Source organism: Anser anser (genome assembly GCF_964211835.1).
Source record: "Anser anser genome assembly, contig: HAP1_SCAFFOLD_439, whole genome shotgun sequence".
NCBI classification, from domain to species: Eukaryota; Metazoa; Chordata; class Aves; order Anseriformes; family Anatidae; genus Anser; species Anser anser.
The window spans coordinates 38,113-58,891 of NW_028153941.1; the positions used below are offsets into that span (position 1 = coordinate 38,113).

The 20,779-nt window shown below is 70.6% G+C and overlaps 3 protein-coding genes across 7 annotated transcripts; all 3 read left to right on the forward strand.

Moving 5' to 3' along the window:
- The first annotated feature begins 107 nt into the window (after positions 1–107).
- LOC310891093 (RNA-binding protein 4B-like) lies at positions 108–4,105 on the forward strand. Of its 5 annotated transcripts, none has more exons than XM_083853401.1 (4): positions 108–506; positions 1,128–1,548; positions 3,506–3,643; positions 3,866–4,105. In XM_083853401.1, the coding sequence occupies exons 2-4, from the start codon at positions 1,137–1,139 to the stop codon at positions 4,087–4,089; spliced, it is 774 nt and encodes a 257-aa protein (XP_083709527.1). In that variant the 5' UTR covers positions 108–506; positions 1,128–1,136; the 3' UTR covers positions 4,090–4,105. The 5 variants fall into 5 exon arrangements, with proteins under 5 accessions (XP_083709527.1, XP_083709529.1, XP_083709528.1 ...); XM_083853399.1 differs by lacking the exon at positions 3,506–3,643 and adding an exon at positions 2,495–3,192 and having other exon boundaries at positions 370–506; XM_083853400.1 differs by lacking the exon at positions 3,866–4,105 and adding an exon at positions 2,495–3,192 and having other exon boundaries at positions 370–506; positions 3,506–3,744.
- A 465-nt stretch (positions 4,106–4,570) lies between these two features.
- On the forward strand, positions 4,571–6,708 carry ZNRD2 (zinc ribbon domain containing 2; the record flags this gene model as incomplete). The annotated part of the gene is given in 5 exon segments (XM_083853392.1): positions 4,571–4,624; positions 4,973–5,125; positions 5,612–5,744; positions 6,349–6,483; positions 6,485–6,708. Coding segments are annotated over 5 exon segments (666 nt in total). The 3' UTR covers positions 6,676–6,708.
- A 1,568-nt stretch (positions 6,709–8,276) lies between these two features.
- On the forward strand, positions 8,277–20,583 carry EHBP1L1 (EH domain binding protein 1 like 1). Its single transcript, XM_083853405.1, is given in 22 exon segments — positions 8,277–8,331; positions 8,334–8,394; positions 9,187–9,244; positions 9,712–9,807; positions 11,513–11,566; positions 11,681–11,859; positions 12,640–12,809; positions 12,986–13,051; positions 13,125–13,198; positions 13,850–14,010; positions 14,627–14,675; positions 14,785–15,066; position 15,070; positions 15,072–16,198; positions 16,571–16,634; positions 16,798–16,838; positions 17,583–17,703; positions 18,918–19,017; positions 19,135–19,208; positions 20,134–20,205; positions 20,208–20,247; positions 20,353–20,583. Coding segments are annotated over 22 exon segments (3,018 nt in total). The 5' UTR covers positions 8,277–8,291; the 3' UTR covers positions 20,441–20,583.
- The last annotated feature ends 196 nt before the right edge of the window (positions 20,584–20,779 follow it).

Here is a 20,779-nt window from a genome sequence, read left to right on the forward strand (position 1 = left end):
TAAAGAGGACGGGAGGGGCTGAATAGGGAGGGGAGGGGCCTAATAGAGAAGGGAGGGGCCTAATAGGGAGGGGGCGGGGTCTAACGGGGAGGGGAGGGGCCTAGCCGGGAGGGGAGGGGCCAAGGGTTCCGGTTCCGGTTCCGGTCCCGCCGCTCGCTGCCTGCCCCGGCCCCGCTCCGCCGCTCCGACCCCGCCGGGCTCCGCCGGGCCTCCAGGCCACGCCCCCACGCCGCTCCCCGATTGGCCGCGTTTCCCCACGTGACCGGAAACACCCCCTCTCTTTCCCCTCCCCTCCCTCCTTCGCCATTGGCCAGTGGGCGGGCGGGCGAGCTGCGCGGTGACGTCACCGCGCTCAGCCAATCGCGCCGCGCCCCTTGCGGCCCGCAGCCAATCGGCGGGCTCCGGGGGCGGGGCTCCGGGGGCGGGAGGCGCGGGGGGGGGCGGAGCGGGCGCCGCCGCCATTTTGTCGCCGTCACCGACCCGGCGAGAGGCAGCGCGGGGCCGCGGTGAGCGCGGGGGGGGGCCGGGGGTGCGGGGAGCGGCCGGGGCCGGGCCTGGGGGTCCCGGGGGAGATCGCGGGGGGCTCGGGGGGGGGCTGGGGGCGAGGCCGGGCCCGATCCGGGCCCTGTGAGGGCGGCGGGGGGGGGGCGGGGAGAGAACGGGGGGGAGGGGAGGGAACGGGCGGGGGCAGGGGAGAGAAGGGGGGGCTGGGGGGGTTACGGGGGGACAATGGGAGGGGAGGGGGGGCACGGAGGGGGACTGGGGGGGTCGGGGAGAATGGGGGAGGCCCCGGGGGGTCATGGAGAGAAACGGGGGGGGATGGGAGGGAAGCAAGGGAGAATTTGGGGGTGGGGGGAATGGCGGGGGGGAATATGGGGGTACGGGGGGGTCACAGAGGGGGATGGGGTGATGGGAGGGAACGGGGGAGGCCACGGGGGGGAGATGGGAGGGAAATGGGTGAGAATTTGGGGATGGGGGGTTGGAATATAGGGGTGTGGGGAGGAACAGTGGGGAATGGAGGTATAGGGGAGGCCGTGAGGGGAGCGAGCTGGGGGTGGGAGCTCCTCCTGTCCCCCTGGTCCTGTCCCAACTGACTCCTTCTTGGTTTTTTTTTCTCTCCGGTGCAGGCCGCCGAGATGGTGAAGCTGTTCATCGGGAACTTGCCACGGGAGGCGACGGAGCAGGAGATCCGCTCGCTGTTCGAGCAGTACGGCAAGGTGCTGGAGTGCGATATCATCAAGAACTACGGCTTCGTGCACATTGAGGACAAGACGGCGGCCGAGGACGCCATCCGCAACCTGCACCACCACAAGCTGCACGGCGTCTGCATCAACGTGGAGGCCAGCAAGAACAAGAGCAAGGCCTCCACCAAGCTGCACGTGGGCAACATCAGCCCCACGTGCACCAACCTGGAGCTGCGGGCCAAGTTCGAGGAGTACGGCCCCGTCATCGAGTGCGACATCGTCAAGGACTATGCCTTCGTGCACATGGAGCGGGCGGAGGACGCGGTGGAGGCCATCCGCGGGCTGGACAACACCGAGTTCCAAGGTGACGCGCGGGCCGGGGCCGCGGCCCTTGGCTGGGAGTAGGTAGCGCCGGGCTGAGCCCGAGGCAGACGGTCAGGTAGGAGAGGAGGTGCGGGGCCGCCCGGCCGGGGGGGTCCTCGGCTCTTTCCTGCCGGTTCCGCGCTGTGGGGGGAGCTTCTGCGGGCGCGGGGCCGCATCCTGCAGGACTCTCTCGGGGTCCTCCCAACGGGGTGCCCGTGTGCAGCCCCATCGGGGAGCGGGGGGAACCCAGGCGGTGCCCCCTCCCCAGTTCAGGACCGCGACACGTAGACGTGGCAGATGTGAGCAGCGTGGCCGCTGCCTTCACCCCTGAGCCCAAAACAAGGGGGTTTTGTTGCCTTTTTTCCCCGGCGTGCGATAGATTCGGTGCTGGCCCCGTGCACAGGGGCCCAGGAGAACCCCGCCGGGGTTGGCACCCACAGGTTCGGGTTGAATAAAGCGCCAAGAAGCTGTGCCATGCGTGTTACCGCCTGGGCAGGGCATCCCTTTGCCCTGGGGACGTTGTCCCCCTGCCCTCCAACGCTTCCCAGTACTGGTGGCGCCACGGCTGCATCTCGTTGCAGTCACGCGTCGAGCTTGAGCGCGGTGCTTGCGCTGCCCCGTGGTTGTGCCACAGCCGGGGCCCTGCTCCCGTGGGAGAGCGGGTTTGTGCCTCTCCGTTTTGCCAGCGGGCTGGAAATGGGGAGAAAAAGGGGAAAATAAGAATTAAAAATACCGCAGGTCCCGTCCGTCCCTGGGGCGCTGCGGTGTCATGAGGCTCTGAGCCGGCTCCGCACCTGCGTATGCTGGGTCGCTTCGGCCTCGTCCCTGCGGGGCTCGGCACAGGAGGAGGAGGAGAAGGAGGAGGAGGAGAGTCCCCGGTGGCTGTTGGTGCTTCCCCGTGTGCCCGCCGTTAATTATAGCCTCCCTTTTGCGTCTGTTTCTTAAAGGCAAGCGGATGCGCGTGCAGTTGTCCACGAGTCGGCTCAGGACCGCGCCCGGGATGGGAGACAAGAGCGGCTGCTACCGGTGCGGGAAGGAAGGGCACTGGTCTAAAGAGTGTCCGGTAGATCGCCCGGGGCAAGTGGCTGACTTTACCGAGGCCTATAACGAGCAGTACGGAGCCGTGCGCACTCCCTACACCGCGGGCTATGGGGAGACCATGTATTACGATGACGCGTACAGCGGGATGGCCGACTACTACAAGCGCTACCGCGTCAGGTCCTATGCGACGGCCTCTGCATACGACGCCTATGCAGAGCAGACCATGGCCCAGTACTCCCAGTACGCCCAGTACTCCCAGGTCCAGTCCACGGCCATGGCCGCCACCACAGCCATGGCCAGTCGCATCCCCACCACCCTAGACCCCTACGATAGAGCTCTGCTGCCCACCCCGGGCGCGGCCGCCGCGGTCGCCGCCGCCGCCACCGCCGCGGCGGCGGCGGCCTCCTCCACCTATTACACCCGGGATAGAAGCCCCCTGCGCCGCACGGCAGCCGCGGCCACCACCGTCGGAGAGGCGTACACTTACGATCGTAGTCAGCTGTCGCCGGTCTCGTCGGTCGCTCGGGCCTCCCTCTACGACATGCAGCGGTTCGAGCGCGACCCGTACGCGGACAGGGCGCGGTACTCTGCCTTTTGAGCCGAGGTGAGCGCCTTACGGCGGCAGGAGGCGGTGGGGGCCGCCCCGGCGCGGCCTTTCCGCCATCAAAGCCCCCTCACCCCGAGCCCGCCGGCGGGCGCGGGGAGTTTGGCGCGGCGGGGGGTGCAGCCGCGTGTCCCGAGGGGGCGCGGGGAGAGCGGGGCGAGCGCACGCCGCCCGCGGGGCTGGTCCCGGAGCGTGGCCGGGGAGAGGCGCTGTGGCCCCGGCGCTTGCCATCGGGCGCGGGCGCGCGTCTCCGCCGGCACCGGTCCCTCCCGGGCGCGGCGCTGGCCGGTTGTAACGGGCCTTCGTCTCCCAGGAGGTGACCCCCCAAGGCGGAAGGAGCCCGGCAGGAAAATCCCCCCGCCGAGGAAGCGGCCCTGGGCCACCCGCGCGCGAGGACTCGCCGCGGCCCTGAGAGCCCCCCCCCGGAGCCCCGCGGCCGCCGCCGCGTCAGGTCAGAGGAGCCCCGGGCTGCCGCCGCCGCCGCCGCCGGTCTCGCACCGCGTCGCGGGAAAAGGGGGGGCTCCCGCGCCCCGGCCGCTGCGGGGAAGGGGCCGCTTGCCCCCCTCTCTGGGATCCCCGTCACCGTCACCGCTCCACCCCCCCCCTGCTGGCAGCGTCCCCGGGCCGGTGGTCCTGGCGCAGCCCCCCCTGACTTCTCTCTGCTTTCTTCCAGGTCGGGCGGCGTCGGAGCAGAGCCTGCGCCCCCCACCCCGCCAGCGTTCCCCTCCCCGTCCCCCCACCTTTTTGTACGGAGGTTCCCACGTCTCGACTGCCCCCCCCCGACCCCCCCGGGGGTTCTGCTACTCCCCAGCCCCCCCCTCCCGGTCTCCTCGTAGCTGCCACCTCCCTCATCGCCCCCCCCCCGGGATCCCCCCCCCGGCTTTTCCAGCGAAATAAAGGTTTCCCACCGGAACTCGGTGTCCCCGTGTCTTTTATTTGGGGTGGGGGCTGCGGGGGGGTGCCCTCGTTCTTCCCCCCCCCCGGGGGCAGTGGGACCACGACGGCGGCGGGTCCTTGTTTCGCGGTGCGCGCTTCCCCCCCGGACTCATTTCGCAGCCGGACCGCGCCCCTTGTTTCCCCCCGGACCCCTTTCCCCGCCTGACCCCCCCGCTGCGTGACGTCACTTCCTGGCGACGCTGTCTCCGCGGCGACCATGGCGCTGAACGCGGGTGCGGGCGGCGGCGGGGCCGGGCCGGGTCCGGGACCCCCCCTCCCCCCCCCTCCGGTCCCCGCCGGGATCCCCCGCGCCCCCCCCCAGCCCTCCCCCGCCTCTCCCGGTGCCTCCCCGTTACCGCCCCCCCCTCCCCAATTCCGTTTCCCCCGTTACCGCGCCCCCCCCCCCCTCCCGGGACCGTGCTCCCCGTGACCCCCCCTCCCTATGACCCCCCCCACGCGGTCGCCGTGTCCCTCCGGTAACCGCGACCCCCTCCCGGTAACCGTAGCCCCCCCCCCCGATAACCGTGCCCCGTCTGTGCCCGCCCCGGTGACCGTGCTCCCTGTCCTCCCCCCTCCCCCCGAGCCCCCCGGTAACCGTGACCCCCCCCCCGTGGTAACCGTGCCCTCCCCCTCCCCACAACCCCCCCCTCCCGGTAATCGTGCCCCCCCCCCGGTAACCCTTCTCCCCGTGCTCCCCCTTCCCCATGACCCCCCCTCCCGGTAACCGTGCCCCTCCCGTTACCGTTCCCCCCCCCGTAACCGTGCTCACCGTGATAATCGTGACCCCCCCCCCCCCGGTAACCGCGCCCCCCCCCCCCCCGGTAACCGCGCCCCCCCCCCCCAGGCGCGGGAGGCGGAGGCGGAGCCGCGCTGGGAGCCGGTGCCGGCGGCGGAGCTGCGGTCGCGGCGGGAGCGGCAGGACCGGGTCAGCCAGGCCCTGGGGCGCTACCTCCTGCGGGGGTACCGCATGCTGGGCTCCTGCTGCCCCCGCTGCGGGGTACGGGGGGTACCGGGGGGGTACGGGGCCGGTAACGGGGGTACCGCATGCTGGGCTCCTGCTGCCCCCGCTGCGGGGTACGGGGGGTACCGGGGGGGTACCGGGGGGGTACGGGGCCGGTAACGGGGGTACCGCATGCTGGGCTCCTGCTGCCCCCGTTGCCGGGTACGGGGGGGTACCGGGGGGGCACCGGGGGTAATGGGGGGTACGGGGGGGTAATGGGGGGTACGGGGACGGTGATGGGGGGTACGGGGGGGTACCGGGGGGTACGGGGACGGTAACGGGGGTACCGCATGCTGGGCTCCTGCTGCCCCCGCTGCGGGGTACGGGGGAATGGGGGGTACCAGGGGGGGAACAGGAGGGTACTGGGGGGGTACGGGGACGGTAACAGGGGGTCCAGGGAAAGTAACGGGGATACGGGGGGTACCGGGGGGTACTGGGGGTGTCGGGGTGCTGACGGACCCCCCCCCCCCGCCCCCCCCCCAGACCATCCTCCTGCAGGACAAGCGGCAGCAGCTGCACTGCGTCACCTGCCACGAGCTGGACGCGGAGCGCGACGGCGCCGGGGAGCGCGACGGGGCCGGGGAGCGCGACGGGGCCGGGGAGCGTGACGGGGACGGTGCGGACGGGGCTCGGGGGTGGGGGGACGGGGAACGGGGAACGGGACGGGGACGGTGGGGATGGGGACGGGGTTTGGGGATGGGGACGGGGCAGCAGGGACAGGCGCAGGGCTTGGGTTTGGGGTTCGGGATGGGAACGGAGCCGGTAGGGACAGGGAGGGGGCACTGGGATTCGGGACGGGGACTGGGGATGGGGACGGGGGTCTGGGAGCGCGGCGTGGAGATGGGGATAGGGGCAGGGGTCCGGGGTGGGGGCAAAAAGGGTCTGGAGTGGGACAAAAGGGTCAGGGATGGGGACAAAAAGTCAGGGATGGGGACAAACGGTCAGGGATGGGGACAGAAGGGTCCAGGATGGGGACAGAAGGGTCCAGGATGGGGACAAGGAGACTGGGACGGGAAGAAGGGGACCAGGGTGGGGGAAAAAGGGGTCTGGGGTGGGGACAAAAGGAACTGGGATGGGGACGAGGGGTCTGGGACGGGGACGGGGGGTTTGGGACGGGGCCAGAAGTGATTTGGGACGGGGCCGAGGGCTCCGGGACGGGTCCGGGTCTCCTGGCGACGTCCCCAGCGCCCCCTAACCCCATCCCCGTCCCCCCCCCGCAGCGCCCGAACCCGCTCCGGCGGCCCCGCAGCCTCCCCCCCGGGCCACCCCGCAGCCCCTCGGCCCGAGCACTGCGAGGGGGCGGCTTCGGGGCGCCGGGGGGGGGTCCCCAACCCTCGCCCCCCGGCCCCGAGGCGGCGGAGGTGGCGGCGGCGGCGGCGGCGGTGCTGCAGAAGCTGGGCTGGGCGGCGCGCGAGCTGCCCCGCACCGCCTCGGCCGAGGGCAGCGCCCAGCTCTGCGCCCTGGTGCGGGCCTGCGCCGAGGCGCTGCGGGCGCTGCGGGGGCTCGACGCCCCCCCCGGGACCCCCCCGGGACCCCAAAACCCATAAAGGAACTCCCCACCAGCCCCCTCGCACCGGGCAGCACGAGGTCCGAGCGTTTTCTCTGCGTCTCGTTTGGGTTGGGGTCGGGGGCTGGGGGGGGGGGGGGGGGGCTTTGGGGGGAGGGTTGGGGGAGGATTTGGGGGGGCTGGGGGGTGGGGTTGGGGGGGTATGGGGTAGGATTGAGGGGTTGGGGATGTGGGGGCAGTTGGGGGGGGATTTGGGGGCTGTTGGGGGAAGCTGGGGGCAATGGGGGGGATGTGGGGGCAGTTGGGGGGGGATTTGGGGGCAGTTGGGGGGAAGCTGGGGGCAATGGGGGGTTTGGGGACAGTTGGGGGGGATTTGGGGGCAGGAAGGGGGATTGGGGGCAGTTGGGGGGGATTTGGGGCAGTTTGGGGGGGATTTGGGGGCAGTGGGGGGGGATTTGGGGGCATTGGGGGGGATTTGGGGGACAGTGGGGGGGGATTGGGGGCAGTTGGGGGAAGCTGGGGCAATGGGGGGGTTTGGGGACAGTTGGGGGGATTTGGGGGCAGGAAGGGGATTTGGGGGCAGTTGGGGGGGATTTGGGGGCAGTTTGGGGGGGATTTGGGGGCAGTGGGGGGGATTTGGGGGCAGTTGGGGGGGATTTGGGGGCAGTTGGGGGAAGCTGGGGGCAATGGGGGGGGTTTGGGGGCAGTTGGGGGGGATTTGGGGGCAGTTGGGGGGGATTTGGGGCAGTTTGGGGGGGATTTGGGGGCAGTGGGGGGATTTGGGGCAGTTGGGGGGATTTGGGGGCTGTTGGGGGAAGCTGGGGGCAATGGGGGGGGATTTGGGGGCAGGAAGGGGGATTTGGGGCAGTTGGGGGGATTTGGGGGCAGTGGGGGAAGCTGGGGGCAATGGGGGGGATTTGAGGGCAGGGGAAGGGGGATTTGGGGCAATTGGGGGGGATTTGGGGGCAGTTGGGGGGATTTGGGGGCAGTTGGGGGGATTTGGGGGCAGTGGGACTGAACCAGGGGTGTTGGGGGGGGATTTGGGGGCCCTTGGGGTAAGTTTGGGGCATTTGGGGGGGCTCCGGGGGGGTGGGTTGGGGAGGGGGGGGCAATTACTAGTGAAGGGGGGGGGCACATGGCTGGGGGGGGCAGATATAGGGGTGTGGAGGCGATGCACGGGCACGGGGGGGCTGTATGGGGTGGGGGGGGTTGTGCAGGGCCCTGGGGGGTCTTTACGGCGGGGGGGCGTCTATGAGGCTTTACAGCCCGGGGGGGGGCCCTACGCGCCTATATGGCCCGGGGGGGGGGGGGGGGGGCAATAATTATATAGTGCCGGGGGGGGGGGGAGCGTCTCAACAGGGTGGTTCCCTCGATTTGGGGGGCGGTCCCGGCTGGGGTGGGGGGGGGGGCAGCGGGGGGGGGGGGCCCCGCTTTAGCGCTGGGGGGGGGATTTCCTCCTGCCCCCCCCTCCCCCCCCCCCCCCGCCTCGCCCCGCTCCACGCTTCCTGCCCGGGCGGGCCGAGCCGCGCCCAGCGCGGGGGGGGGGGAACGGGGCGGGGGGGCGGGCGGGGGGGGGGGAGCCTCGGAGCGCACCCGGCCCGGGCCCGGCCGCTGCGGGGAGGTCCCGGGGGGGGGGGTCCCGGGGGGGGGGTCGCCATGGGCTCGGTGTGGAAGCGGCTGCAGCGGGCGGGGAAGCGGCGGCCAAGGTGCGCTTCGAGGCGAGCTACGAGGAGCTGGTGGTGGAGGGCACCAGGAAATGGTGAGTGCCCCCCCCCCCGGACCCCCCCCCGGGACACCCCCCCCCCCGGACACCCCCCCCCGGACCCCCCCGGGTCACCGCCCCCCCCCGGGTCACCGCGACCCCCCCCCCCCGGCTCGCACAGGGTCCCCCCCCTTGCCCCGCACGCCCCGTACGGACCGGTCCCTATAGAGGGGCTGGGGGGGGGGACAGGGGTCGTGGGGGGGCGTGAAGTCGGGGGGGGGGGCGTGGGGGGGGGCTGCGAGGGGCAGGGACTCCCCCCCCCCCCCCCCCCCCCGGGGGGATTTGGGGTCCTGGTGGGGGGAGCGGGGCGCTAAGGGGGGGGGGGCGGCTCCTGCCGGGTCGAGGGGGCTGCGGGGGGGGGGGATATAAAGGGGTTGGGCGGGGGGGGGGGGCTCTTGACCTGCCCCCCCCCCCCCAGCACCCAGCCGCTGGTTTCGTTTTGAGCCAAAAATGCCCATAAATGGGGCCAGGGCGGAAAACGGCAACTCTGGAGCCAGGGCGGCCAAAAATAGCCCCGGAGAGGGGGGGGGAGGATTAAACCCCCCCCCTCCCAGCCGGGGGTGTCCAATTTCCCCCCCCCCAGCCCCAAATTTAGCTCCGGCCCCCCCCCGGCCCCAAGCACCTGCCCTGGTTGGGGGGGGGGGGTGGGTGGGGACCCGCTGCCGTTATCTATGGGGCCGCCCCACAGCCCCGCCCGGCCCCCCCCCGCGAGATAAGGGCCCCCCCCGCCCCCCCGCCCTATGGGGGCCCGGCCCCGGGGGGGTCTGACCCCCCCTGCCCCCCCCCCAGGCAGCCCGACAAGCTGGTGGTCGTCTGGACCCGGCGCAACCGGCGCGTCTGCTCCAAGGTGGGCTGGGGGGGCGGGGGTGATTTGGGGGGATTTGGGGGTCGGGGGGGCCATGGGGGGATTTGGGGCTGGGGGGGGATTTGGGGCTGGGGGGGGATTTGGGGCTTGGGGGGTTATGGGGGGCCGTGGGGTTTTTTAGGGGCTGGGGGGCTATAAGGGGGCTGGGGGGCTATGGGGGGATTTGTGGGCTGGGGGGGGCCGGGGGGGGGGCTGAGGGGCCATGGGGGATTTGGGGGGATTTTGGGGTCGGGGGGGCCATGGGGGAATTTGGGGTCGGGGGGCTGTGGGGGGGGGCCAGGGGCTTTGGGGTGATTCTGCAGCTATCGAGGGGCTACTGGGGGGATTTGGGGCTGGGGGGGGCTACGGGGGGGGGGGGGTGTTCATGGGGCTGGGGGGTCCCAGGGGGTCTTGGGGGGGGGTCCCGGGGGGGTCCCCGGGCTCTCGGGGGCCCTGACGGGGGGGAGCAGCCCCACAGCTGGCAGCCCGGCATCGAGAACCCGTACCGGGGCATGGTGGTGTGGGTGGCGCCCGAGAGCGTCGACGTCGTCGTCACCCTCTACCGGGTGCGTCCCTCGCACGCGTCCCTTGCACGCGTCCCCTTGCACACGTGCCCTTGCACAAGCCTCCTCGCCCAAGCCGCGTCTCTTTGCACGCCCGTTTCCTTGCGCGTCGGCTATCGCACGCCCCCTCGCGCGCACCGCATCCGCTTGCACACGTCCCTTTGCACAAGTGCTCTCACCTAAACCCCGTCCCCTTGCACGCGTCCGAGTCCCCTTGCGCACACCGAGCCCCCTTGTGCGCATCCCCTTGCACGATTCCCATTGTAGGCATCCCCTTGCACAAGTCTGCATCCCCTTGCACACACCAAGTCCCCTTGCACGCGTTCCCTTGCACGCATCCCCTTGCACAAGTCTGCATCCCCTTGCACACACCAAGTCCCCTTGCACGCGTTCCCTTGCACGCATCCCCTTGCACAAGTCTGCATCCCCTTGCACACACCAAGTCCCCTTGCACGCGTTCCCTTGCACGCATCCCTTGCACAAGTCTGCATCCCCTTGCATGCGTCCCCTTGCACGAGTCCCCTTGCACGAGTCCCCTTGCACGAGTCCCCTTGCACACATCCCCTTGCACACACTGAGTCCCCTTGCACGCATCCCCTTGCACGAGTCCCCTTGCACACATCCCCTTGCACACACTGAGTCCCCTTGCATGTATCCCCTTACACGAGTCCCCTTGCACGCATCCCCTTGCACACACCGAGTCCCCTTGCATGTATCCCCTTGCACGAGTCCCCTTACACGCATCCCCTCGCACGCGTCCCCTTGCACGCGTCCCCTTGCACGCGTGCCCTTGCACAAGCCTCCTCGCCCAAGCCGCGTCTCTTTGCACGCCCGTTTCCTTGCGCGTCGGCTATCGCACGCCCCCTCGCGCGCACCGCATCCGCTTGCACACGTCCCTTTGCACAAGTGCTCTCACCTAAACCCCGTCCCCTTGCACGCGTCCGAGTCCCTTGCGCACACCGAGCCCCCTTGTGCGCATCCCTTGCACGATTCCCATTGTAGGCATCCCCTTGCACAAGTCTGCATCCCCTTGCACACACCAAGTCCCCTTGCACGCGTTCCCTTGCACGCATCCCCTTGCACAAGTCTGCATCCCCTTGCACACACCAAGTCCCCTTGCACGCGTTCCCTTGCACGCATCCCCTTGCACAAGTCTGCATCCCCTTGCACACACCAAGTCCCCTTGCACGCGTTCCCTTGCACGCATCCCCTTGCACAAGTCTGCATCCCCTTGCATGCGTCCCCTTGCACGAGTCCCCTTGCACGAGTCCCCTTGCACGAGTCCCCTTGCACACATCCCCTTGCACACACTGAGTCCCCTTGCACGCATCCCCTTGCACGAGTCCCCTTGCACACATCCCCTTGCACACACTGAGTCCCCTTGCATGTATCCCCTTACACGAGTCCCCTTGCACGCATCCCCTTGCACACACCGAGTCCCCTTGCATGTATCCCCTTGCACGAGTCCCCTTACACGCATCCCCTTGCACGCGTCCCCTTGCACGCATCCCCTTGCACAAGTCCCCTTGCACAAGTCCCCTTGCACGCATCCCCTTGCACACACCGAGTCCCCTTGCACGCATCCCCTTGCACACACCGAGTCCCCTTGCACGAGTCCCCTTGCACGAGTCCCCTTGCACGCGTCCCCTTGCACACGCTCTCTTGCACAAGCCCCCTTGCACACTCACTGTCCCCGTGCCCCCCCCAGGACCCCCACGCCACCACCTACGATGACAAGGAGTGGACCTTCCTGGTGGAGAACGTGAGTGGGGCCGGGGCGGGGTGGGGGGGGGGTGCTTGGGGCCGGGCGTGGGGTGCCGAGGGGGGGGCAATGCCTGACCCCCCCCCCCCCCCCCCCCAAAAAACACCACGGCAGGAGTCGCGGGGGCGGCGCTCGGTGGTGGCGGCGGCGGCGCTGGACCTGGGGCGCTTTGCGGGCCCCGCGCCCACCCGCGTGGCGCTGGCGCTGCCGCTGCGGCCCCGGTCCCGCAAGGTGGCGGCCGCCAGCCTGCGCCTGAGCCTCAGCGCCACCGTCCTGCACGAGGGGCACCCCACGTGAGTGGGGGGCCGGGGGGGGCGTTGGGGTGGTGTTGGGGTCTTGGGGATGTTGGGAGGGCATCGGGGTCTTGGGGGCGCTGGGAGGGCGTTGGGGTCTTGGGGATATTGGGGACATTGGGGGGATCTTGGGGATATTGGGGACATTGGGAGGGTGTTGGGGGTCTCGGGGACACTGGGAGGGAATTGGGGTCTTGGGGGTCTTGGGGGCGCTGGGAGGACGTTGGGGTCTTGGGGATATTGGGGACATTGGGGGGATCTTGGGGATATTGGGGACATTGGGAGGGTCTTGGGGTCTTGGGGACATTGGAAGGGTCTTGGGGGTCTCGGGGACACTGGGAGGGAATTGGGGTCTTGGGGGTCTTGGGGGCACTGGGAGGACGTTGGGGTCTTGGGGACTTTGGGAGGGTGTGGGGATCTTGGGGACATTGGGGGGATCTTGGGGATTTTGGGGACATTGGGAGGGTCTTGGGGGTCTTGGGGACACTGGGAGGGAATTGGGGTCTTGGGGGTCTTGGGGACGCTGGGGACATCGGGGACATCGGGAGGGCGTTGGGGTCTCGGGACACTGGGAGGGAATTGGGGTCTTGGGGGTCTTGGGGTCGCTGGGAGGGTGCCGGGGTCCTTGGGGACATCGAGGGCCGTTGGGAGCCACCGCGGGGTCGTTGGGGACGGCGGGGTCTTGGGGACCCCACAGAGGCTGGGGACGTTGAAGGGGGACCTTGGGGGGGGGGGGGGGGGCGAGGCGGGGGGGCCCCGCGGTGACGCTTTGGGGCGCAGGGACGAGGACATGCGCAGCGTGGCCAGCCTGCTCAGCTCCCGCCTGGGCGACGTGGCCGACCTGGGCGACTTCAACGAGAGCGAGGACGAGGAGGAGGAGGAGGACAAGGAGGAGGAAGGCCGTGCAGGGGGGGGGCCGCGCCGGGGGAGCGCCCCCCCCGTCCCCAAAGGTGGGTCCGAGGCCCCAAAACTGCTCCGAATCGCCCCGAACGGCCGCAGTGCCCCCCCCCCCAGCCCCCAAATATCTCCATTTCGACCCCAAATCCCCCCCCATCACGTCAGTGTCCCCCCCCCATTTTTTGGGGGGGGGGGGCACTGCCCTGACCCCCCCCATTCCCCCCCCCAGACGCACCCCGGGAGCTGCAGGCGCTGGTGGAGGAGGAGGAGCCGGGGGGGCCCCCCCCAGGCACAGGTGGGTCATTGGGGGGGGCACAGCGGGATGCCCCCCCCCCAAATTCGGGGTCCTGACCCCTGCCCCCATCCAGGTGCTGCCGCAGAGGGGGGGGACCGCCCGGACGGGGGGGGGACACCCCCGGGAACCCCCCCAAGAGAAACTGTGGTGAGTGGGGCTGGGGGGTGCGGGGGGCCCCAGCGACAGGGACGGAGGGTCCCAGGGGGGTCTGGGATTATTTGGGGGGGGGGGGTATTTTGGGGGGGGGGCTGGGGCTATTTACGGGGGGTCTTGGGTTATTTGGGGGGGGCTGGGGTCCCTTGGGGGGGGTCTGGGGTTATTGGGGGGGGTCCTGGGGTTCCGAGGGGGTCTTGGGTTATTTTGGGGGGGGAGTTGGGGTTATTTGGGGGGGTCTTGGGTTATCTGGGGGGGGCTGGGGTCTCTTGGGGGGTCCTGGGGTTATTGGGGGGGGTCTGGTGTTCCGAGGGGGTCTTGGGTTATTTTGGGGGGGGGAGTTGGGGTTATTTGGGGGGGTCTTGGGTTATTTGGGGGGGGGTCTGGAGTTATGTGGGGGGTGGTCTGTAGTCCCGGGGGGTCTTGGGTTATTTTTGGGGGGGGTCTGGGGTCACTTAGGGGGATCTGGGGTTATCTGGGGGGGAAATATTTTGGGGGGGGGGTCCAGGTCGACCTCGTGCCGCTCAGGTGCGGGGAGACCCCACAGGGGTAAGATTAGGGCGTTACGGGGAGGGGAGTGAGGATGTAGGGGGGGGGGGTCCAGGCCCACCCTGACACCCCCCCCCCTTTTTTTTTCTTTTCCAGCCCCCCCCCCCGGGGGGGGGCAGCCGCCGGGCCTCGCTGCTGGCCTGGTGCCAGGAGGCGACGGCCGGCTACCGGGGGGTGCGGGTCACCAACTTCAGCACCAGCTGGCGCAGCGGGCTGGCCTTCTGCGCCCTGCTGCACCGCTTCCGGCCCCACAGCGTGTGAGGGGCCGGGGGGGGGCAGGGGGGGTCGGGGGGGGGCACCGGGGGGGCACCGGGGGGGCACCGGGGGGCACCGGGGTGGGTAGGGGGCACCCCGGGGAGGTGGCGGGGGAAGGATGGGGGTGGTGGAGGGGGTGGGAGGCGGCTCTTGGGGGGGGGGAATGGGGGGGGGAATGGGGTGGGGGGGTGGGGGGGGGGCGTTTTGGGATGTGGGGAGGCGGCCTGGGGTGGGGGGGGGGGTTGGGGATTGGGGGGGGGGTCGGGGGGGACTGGGGTCCCTTGGGGACTGGGGTCCCTTGGGGGTGGTGGGGGGTGTGATTGGGGACATGGGGGGGAATGTGGAGGGCACGGGGGGGGGCATTTTAGGACATTGGGGGGGGCGTTTTGGGACATGGGGGGCATTTTTGGACGTGGGGGGGCAGCCCGGGGGTGGGGGGGGGCGTTTTGGGACATTGTGGGGGGGACAGGGAGTCTCCTGGGTATAGGGGGGGGTGCCATGGGGGGGCATCAGGGGATGGGGGGGGTATTGGGACGTGGGGGGGCACCCTGGGGATGGGGGGGGCCATGATGGGTCACCTGCCCCCCCCCCCCCCCCCGACTCTTGTCCCCCCCCCAGTGACTTTGAGGCCCTGGACCCCCTGGACATCCGAGGCAACAACAAACTGGTGAGGGGGGGGGGGGGCTCGGGGGGGGGGGGCTGGGGGCACTCAGGGTGCTCAGGGCCCCCCCCCCGACCCCCCCCCCTCCCCATTTTTGTGTCCCCCCCCCCCCCAGGCGTTTGCGGGGTTCTCGGCGCTGGGCGTCCCCCGCCTGCTGGACCCGGCCGACCTGGAGCAGCCGCCGGTGCCGGACGCCCTGGGGGTGCTGACGTACCTGGGGCTGCTGCGCGCCCGCCTCGGGGACCCCCCCCGGGACCCCCCGCCATCGCCCCGGAGCCCCCCGGGACCCCCCCGGCACCCCCGGAGCCCCCGGGACACCCCCAGCGCCCCCGGAACCCGGAGCTGCGGCAGCGGGGGCCGGGGGGACCCAGGGGGTGGCGGACGGCGCCGCAAGGGATGATGGGAGGGCGGCCATCATGGAGCCCGCAAGGCATGCTGGGAGTTTGGCCAATGACAACGCCGCAAGGGATTCTGGGAGTCCGGCCATTGAGGGAGCCGCAAGGGACGATGGGAGTTCGGCCATCACCGAGCCCGAGGGAGCCGCGAAGGATGCTGGGAGTTCGGTCAACCCAAAGGTTGCAAGGGATGATGGGAGTTCGGCCAACGGCGACACCGCAAGGGATTCTGGGAGTTCGGCCATCATGGGGCCTGCAAAGGATGCTGGGAGTTCGGCCAATGACAAGGCCACAAGGGATGATGGGAGCTCGGTCAATGATGGAGCCGCAAAGGATGATGGGAGTTTGGTCAACCCAGAGGTCACAAAGGATGCTGGGAGCTTGGCCAACAGCGATGCCGCAAAGGATGGTGGGAGCTTGGCCAATGACAACAGCGCAAGGGATTCTGGGAGTCCGGCCAATGGTAACGCTGCAAAGGGTGCTGGGGGCTTAGCCAATGACAATGCCGCAAGGGATTCTGGGAGCTTGGCCAACAAGGCAACCACAAAGGATGATGGGAGTTTGGCCAACCCGGAAGCCCCAAGGGATTCTGGGAGCCCGACCAATGACAACAATGCAAGGGATGATGGGAGCCTGACCAGTGGTGACGCCGCAAGGGATTCTGGGAGTTTGGTCAGTGCAGGGGTTGCAAAGGATGCTGGGAGCACGGCCAACGTCAATGGCGCAAGGGATCCTGGGAGCCCGACCAATGACAACAATGCGAGGGATGATGGGAGCCCGACCAAGGGCGACGCCGCGAGGGATTCTGGGAGTTTGGTCAACCAAGAGGTCGCAAAGGATGCTGGGAGCTTGGCCAACGGCAACGCCGCAAGGGATTCTGGGAGTTCGGCCATCACGGAGCCTGCAAAGGATGCTGGGAGTTCAGTCATTGACAACACCGCAAGGGATTCTGGGAGGTCGGCCATCACGGAGCCCGCAAAGGATGCTGGGAGCCCGGCGCTGGTGCCCCCCCCGCGGCGGCCCCGGGCCCCGGCCGCCCCCCCCCGCCTGTCCCGGGGCCTGTCCCAGCTCCGCGACGCCGACCTGGTGCGGAGAGCGCGGGGGGGGCGGCGCGGGGACCCCCCCGGCACCGCGGTGAGGGCAGGGCCTGCGCTAACGGGGGTGTTATGGTAGGGTCTGCTGTAATGGGGGTGTGTTATGGTAGGGTCTGCTCTGATGGGGGGGGGGGGTATTATGGTAGGGTCTGCTCTAATGCGGGGGGGGGGTGTTATGGTAGGGTCTGCTGTAATGGGGGGGGGTGTTATTGTAGGGTCTATACTAATGGTGGTGTTGTGGTAGGGTCTGCTGTGATGGGGGTGTTGTTGTAGAGTCTGCTTTAAGGGGGGGGCATGTTATTGTAGGGCCTGCTCTAACGGGGTGTTATTGTAGGGCCTACACTAATGCAGCCCCCATCCCTGTGCCCCCCCCCATTGTTTACACCCCCCCCCCCCAATTTCCGCCCCCCAGGGTGACGCCGACGCCCAGAGCAGCCCCGCGGCCCCCGTGGCCCCCCCGGCCCGGCCCCCCCCCGGTGAGCAGGGGACGAGGACAGGGATGGGGACGGGGACGGGGATGGGGACGGGGACGGTGACAGGGATGGGGACGGCCCCCCCCCTGCTGGGGGAGGCAGTGGCCGTGTCCCCCCCCCCCCCCGTCCCCCCGTCCCCAAATTTTTGTGTCCCCCCCCCCCCCAGATGCCGCAGCAGAACCCGGCCCCGCAGAGGAGGAGACGCCGGTAAGGGGGGGGCCGGGGCTGGGCTGGGGACAGGTTGGGGACAGGGGGGTGGCAGCGGGACGGGGGCTGTGGGGACACCCTGGGGACACTGGGGACACCCTGAGGACACCCTGGGGCCACTGGGGACTCCCTGGGGACCTTGGGGGGACCCCTTGGGGACACCCTGGGGACATCGGGGCCCCGGCAGCGCCTGCGGGACACGGGGCTGTGGGGCCACTGGGGACCTCCTGGGGCCGCTGGGGACCCCCTGGGGACACTGGGGACATTGAGGGGACCCCCTGGGGACCTTGGGGACCCCTTGGGGACTCCTTGGGGACTCCTTGGGGACTCCTTGGGGACTCCTTGGGGACTCCTTGGGGACATCGGGGCCCCGGCAGCGCCTGCAGGACACGGGGCTGTGGGGCCACTGGGGACCCCCTGGGGCCACTGGGGAACCCCTGGGGACACTGGGGAACCCCTGGGGCCACTGGGGACATTGAGGGGACCCCCCGGGGACCTTGGGGACCCTTCGGGACCCCTCGGGGACCCCTCGGGGACCCCTCGGGGACTCCTTGGGGACTCCTTGGGGACATCGGGGCCCCTGGCAGCGCCTGCGGGACACGGGGCTGTGGGGCCACTGGGGACCTCCTGGGGCCACTGGGGAACCCCTGGGGACACTGGGGACATTGAGGGGACCCCCTGGGGACCTTGGGGACCCTTTGGGGACCCCTTGGGGACCCCTTGGGGACATGGGGGCCCCGGCAGCGCCTGCGGGACACCAGCCAGTTCGTGGTGGCCGAGCTGGCGGCGCTGGAGCGGGAGCAGGCGCAGGTGGACGCCCGCGCCCGGAGCCTGGAGCGGGAGCTGAGGGCGCTGATGGAGTCCGGTACGGGACACGGGGACACGGGGGGGGGGACACGGGGACGGGGACACCCAGGGGACATGGGGACAGGGTGGGGGGACACGGGGACAGCACCCATCAGGGTTGTGGTGTTGGGGCGTGGGGACAGGGGGTGGAAATTTAGGGACGTGGGGACGCGGGGTGGGGACAGGGACCTGGCGTGGGGACCTGGGGACACGGCGATGGCACCCAGCAGGGGACATGGGGTGGGGACAGGGATGTGGCAGGGGGACACGGGGACGTGGGATGGGGACGTGGGGGCACGGGGACAGCCCCCAGCAGGGGACGTGGTGTGTGGGCGCGGGGACATGGATGGGGACAAGGGGTGGAAGTTTGGGGACGGGGACAGGGGGACAGGGGGACGGGGGGACATGGGGACAGGGGGACACGGGGACAGGGGACACGGGGACAGGGGGACACGGGGACAGGGGGACATGGGGACAGGAGAATTTGGGGACAGGGGGACATGGGGGCAGGGGAATTTGGGGACAGGAGAATTTGGGGACAGGGGGACATGGGGGCAGGGGAATTTGGGGACAGGGGAATTTGGGGACAGGGGGGTTTGGGGACAGGGGGACACGGGGACAGGGGGACACGGGAACAGGGGGACATGGGGACAGGGGGGTTTGGGGACAGGGGAATTTGGGGACAGGGGAATTTGGGGACAGGGGGACACCGGGACGGGGGGACATGGGGACAGGGGAATTTGGGGACAGGGGAATTTGGGGACAGGGGGACACGGGGACAGGGGAATTTGGGGACAGGGGGGTTTGGGGACAGGGGGGTTTGGGGACAGGGGAATTTGGGGACAGGGGGACACGGGGACAGGGGGACACGGGGACAGGGGGACATGGGGACAGGAGAATTTGGGGACGGGGGACATGGGGGCAGGGGAATTTGGGGACAGGGGGACACGGGCAGGGGAATTTGGGGACAAGGGGGTTTGGGGACAGGGGGACACGGGGACAGGAGAATTTGGGGACAGGGGGACATGGGGGCAGGGGAATTTGGGGACAAGGGGGTTTGGGGACAGGGGGACAGGGACGCGGTGAGCAGACCTGGGGACTTGGGGACAGCGCCCAGCGAGGGACACGTGTGAGGGGACTTCAGGACATGGGGGGGGGGGGGGGCAGCCCGTGCCCCCCCCCGTGTCCCCACGCCCCCCCCGGTGTCCCCATGTCCCCTGTCCCTGTCCCCAGGCGTGGACCCGGTGCGCGAGGAGCGCCTGATCCAGGAGTGGTTCGCGCTGGTCAACACCAAGAACGCGCTGCTGCGGCGCCACGACCAGCTGCAGCTGCTGTGAGGGGGGGGCCGGGGGGGGGGGGGCACCCAGTGCGGGGGGGGGGCCGTCACCCACCCGGGGGGGGGTGCTGGCACTGCCCCCACCCGGGGGTGACGTCCCCGTGCCCCCCCCAGGATGGAGGAGCAGGACCTGGAGCGGCGCTTCGAGCTGCTGAGCCGCGAGCTGCGGGCGATGCTGGCCACCGAGGGTAGGGGGGGGGGGGGGAGTGGGGCTGGGGGGGGCGCGGGGGGGGCAGGGGACTGGGGACAGATTGGGGGGGGGGGACACAGACGGGGGGGGGGAGGGGACAGATGGTTTTGGGGACAGCGGGGCTTGGGGACAGACGGGTTTTAGGGTCCCCCCCCCCAGCTTTGGGTGATCCCAGGACCCCTGGGGTTGGGGACAGGCTGGGGTTGCCCCCCCCCCCCCTTTTGGGTTTGGGGACCCCCCTCCTTGGGTTTGGGGACCCCCCCTTCAGGTTTGGGGACCCCCCCTTCAAGTTTGGGGACCCCCCCTTCGGGTTTGGGGACCCCCCCCTTCGGGTTTGGGGACAGCTGGGATTTGGGGACCCCCCCCTCTTCGGTTGGGGACTCCCCTTGTCTTTGGGACCCCCCCCCCTGCTTTGGGGCCCCTCCTGGCCATTCCCTGCCCCCCCCGGCTTTGGGGACCCCCCCCCATTATCTTTGGGACCCCCCCCAATTTTGGGACCCCCCCCCCCTTGTCTTTGGGCCCCCCCTTTGCTTTGGGGTCCCCCCCCCTTTTGCTTCAGGCACAACCTGGGCTTGGGACCCCCCTGCTTTGGACGCTCTCCTGCCCATTCCCTGCCCCCCCCCCCCGGCTTTGGGGACCCCCTCCCCTTGGTTTTGGGGACCCCCTCCTTGTCTTTGGCCCCCCCCCTTGTTGTTGCCCCCCCCCCTTGTCTTTGGGCCCCCCCCTTTGCTTTGGGGACCCCCCCCTTTTGCTCCAGGCACAACCTGGGCTTGGGACCCCCCCTGCTTTGGACGCTCTCCTGCCCATTCCCTGCCCCCTCCCCCCGGCTTTGGGACCCCCCCCCAATTTTTCTTTGTGTGCCCCCCCCCCCATTATCTCTGGGCCCCTCCCCCTAATTTTGGGGCCCCCCCCGCCCCCCCCAGAGTGGCAGAAGTCGGCGGCGCAGCGGCAGCGGGAGCAGCTGCTGCTGGACGAGCTGGTGGCGCTGGTCAACCAGCGGACGAGCTGGTGCGCGACCTGGACCAGCGCGAGCGGACGTGAGTCGGGGGGGGGGGCAAATATTTTGGGGGGGGGGGGGGGGCTTAAAAAATGTAGGGTGGGGCTATCCCAATGTGCCCCCCCCCCCCTTTTTTTGGTTGCAGGGCGCTGGAGGAGGACGCCCGCCTGGAGCGCGGCCTCGACCTGCGGCGCCGCAAGCTGAGCCGCCGGGAGATGTGCGGCATCGCCTGAGGGGGGGGGCGGGGGGGGGGGCGGCCCCCGGACCCCCCCCCCGGGTGTGCACACACACACACAGCGTGGGGGGGGGGCGGGGGGGCGGTTGGCACCCCCCCCCCCCCCGGTGTGGTGCTGGCAATAAAGGAGCTTTGGCTGAGTGCAGAGGGGTGCAGGGGTGTCGGATATTGGGGGGGGGGCTATAGGGGATGGGGGGGTTGGGGGGGGGGGTGTAGGGGATGGGGGGGCTATAGGGGATGGGGGGGTTGTGGGGGGGCTATAGGGGATGGGGGGGTTGTGGGGGGGCTATAGGGGATGGGGGGGTTGTGGGGGGTGGGGGGATATAGGGGATGGGGG

Excerpts from the sequence above, each read along its gene's own strand:
- LOC310891093 (XM_083853399.1), top strand. The coding sequence starts at position 1,137 with ATGGTGAAGCTGTTCATCGGGAACTTGCCACGGGAGGCGACGGAGCAG. Across the intron at positions 1,549-2,494 it reads GGACAACACCGAGTTCCAAG|GCAAGCGGATGCGCGTGCAG; the intron begins GTGACGCGCGGG and ends TGTTTCTTAAAG.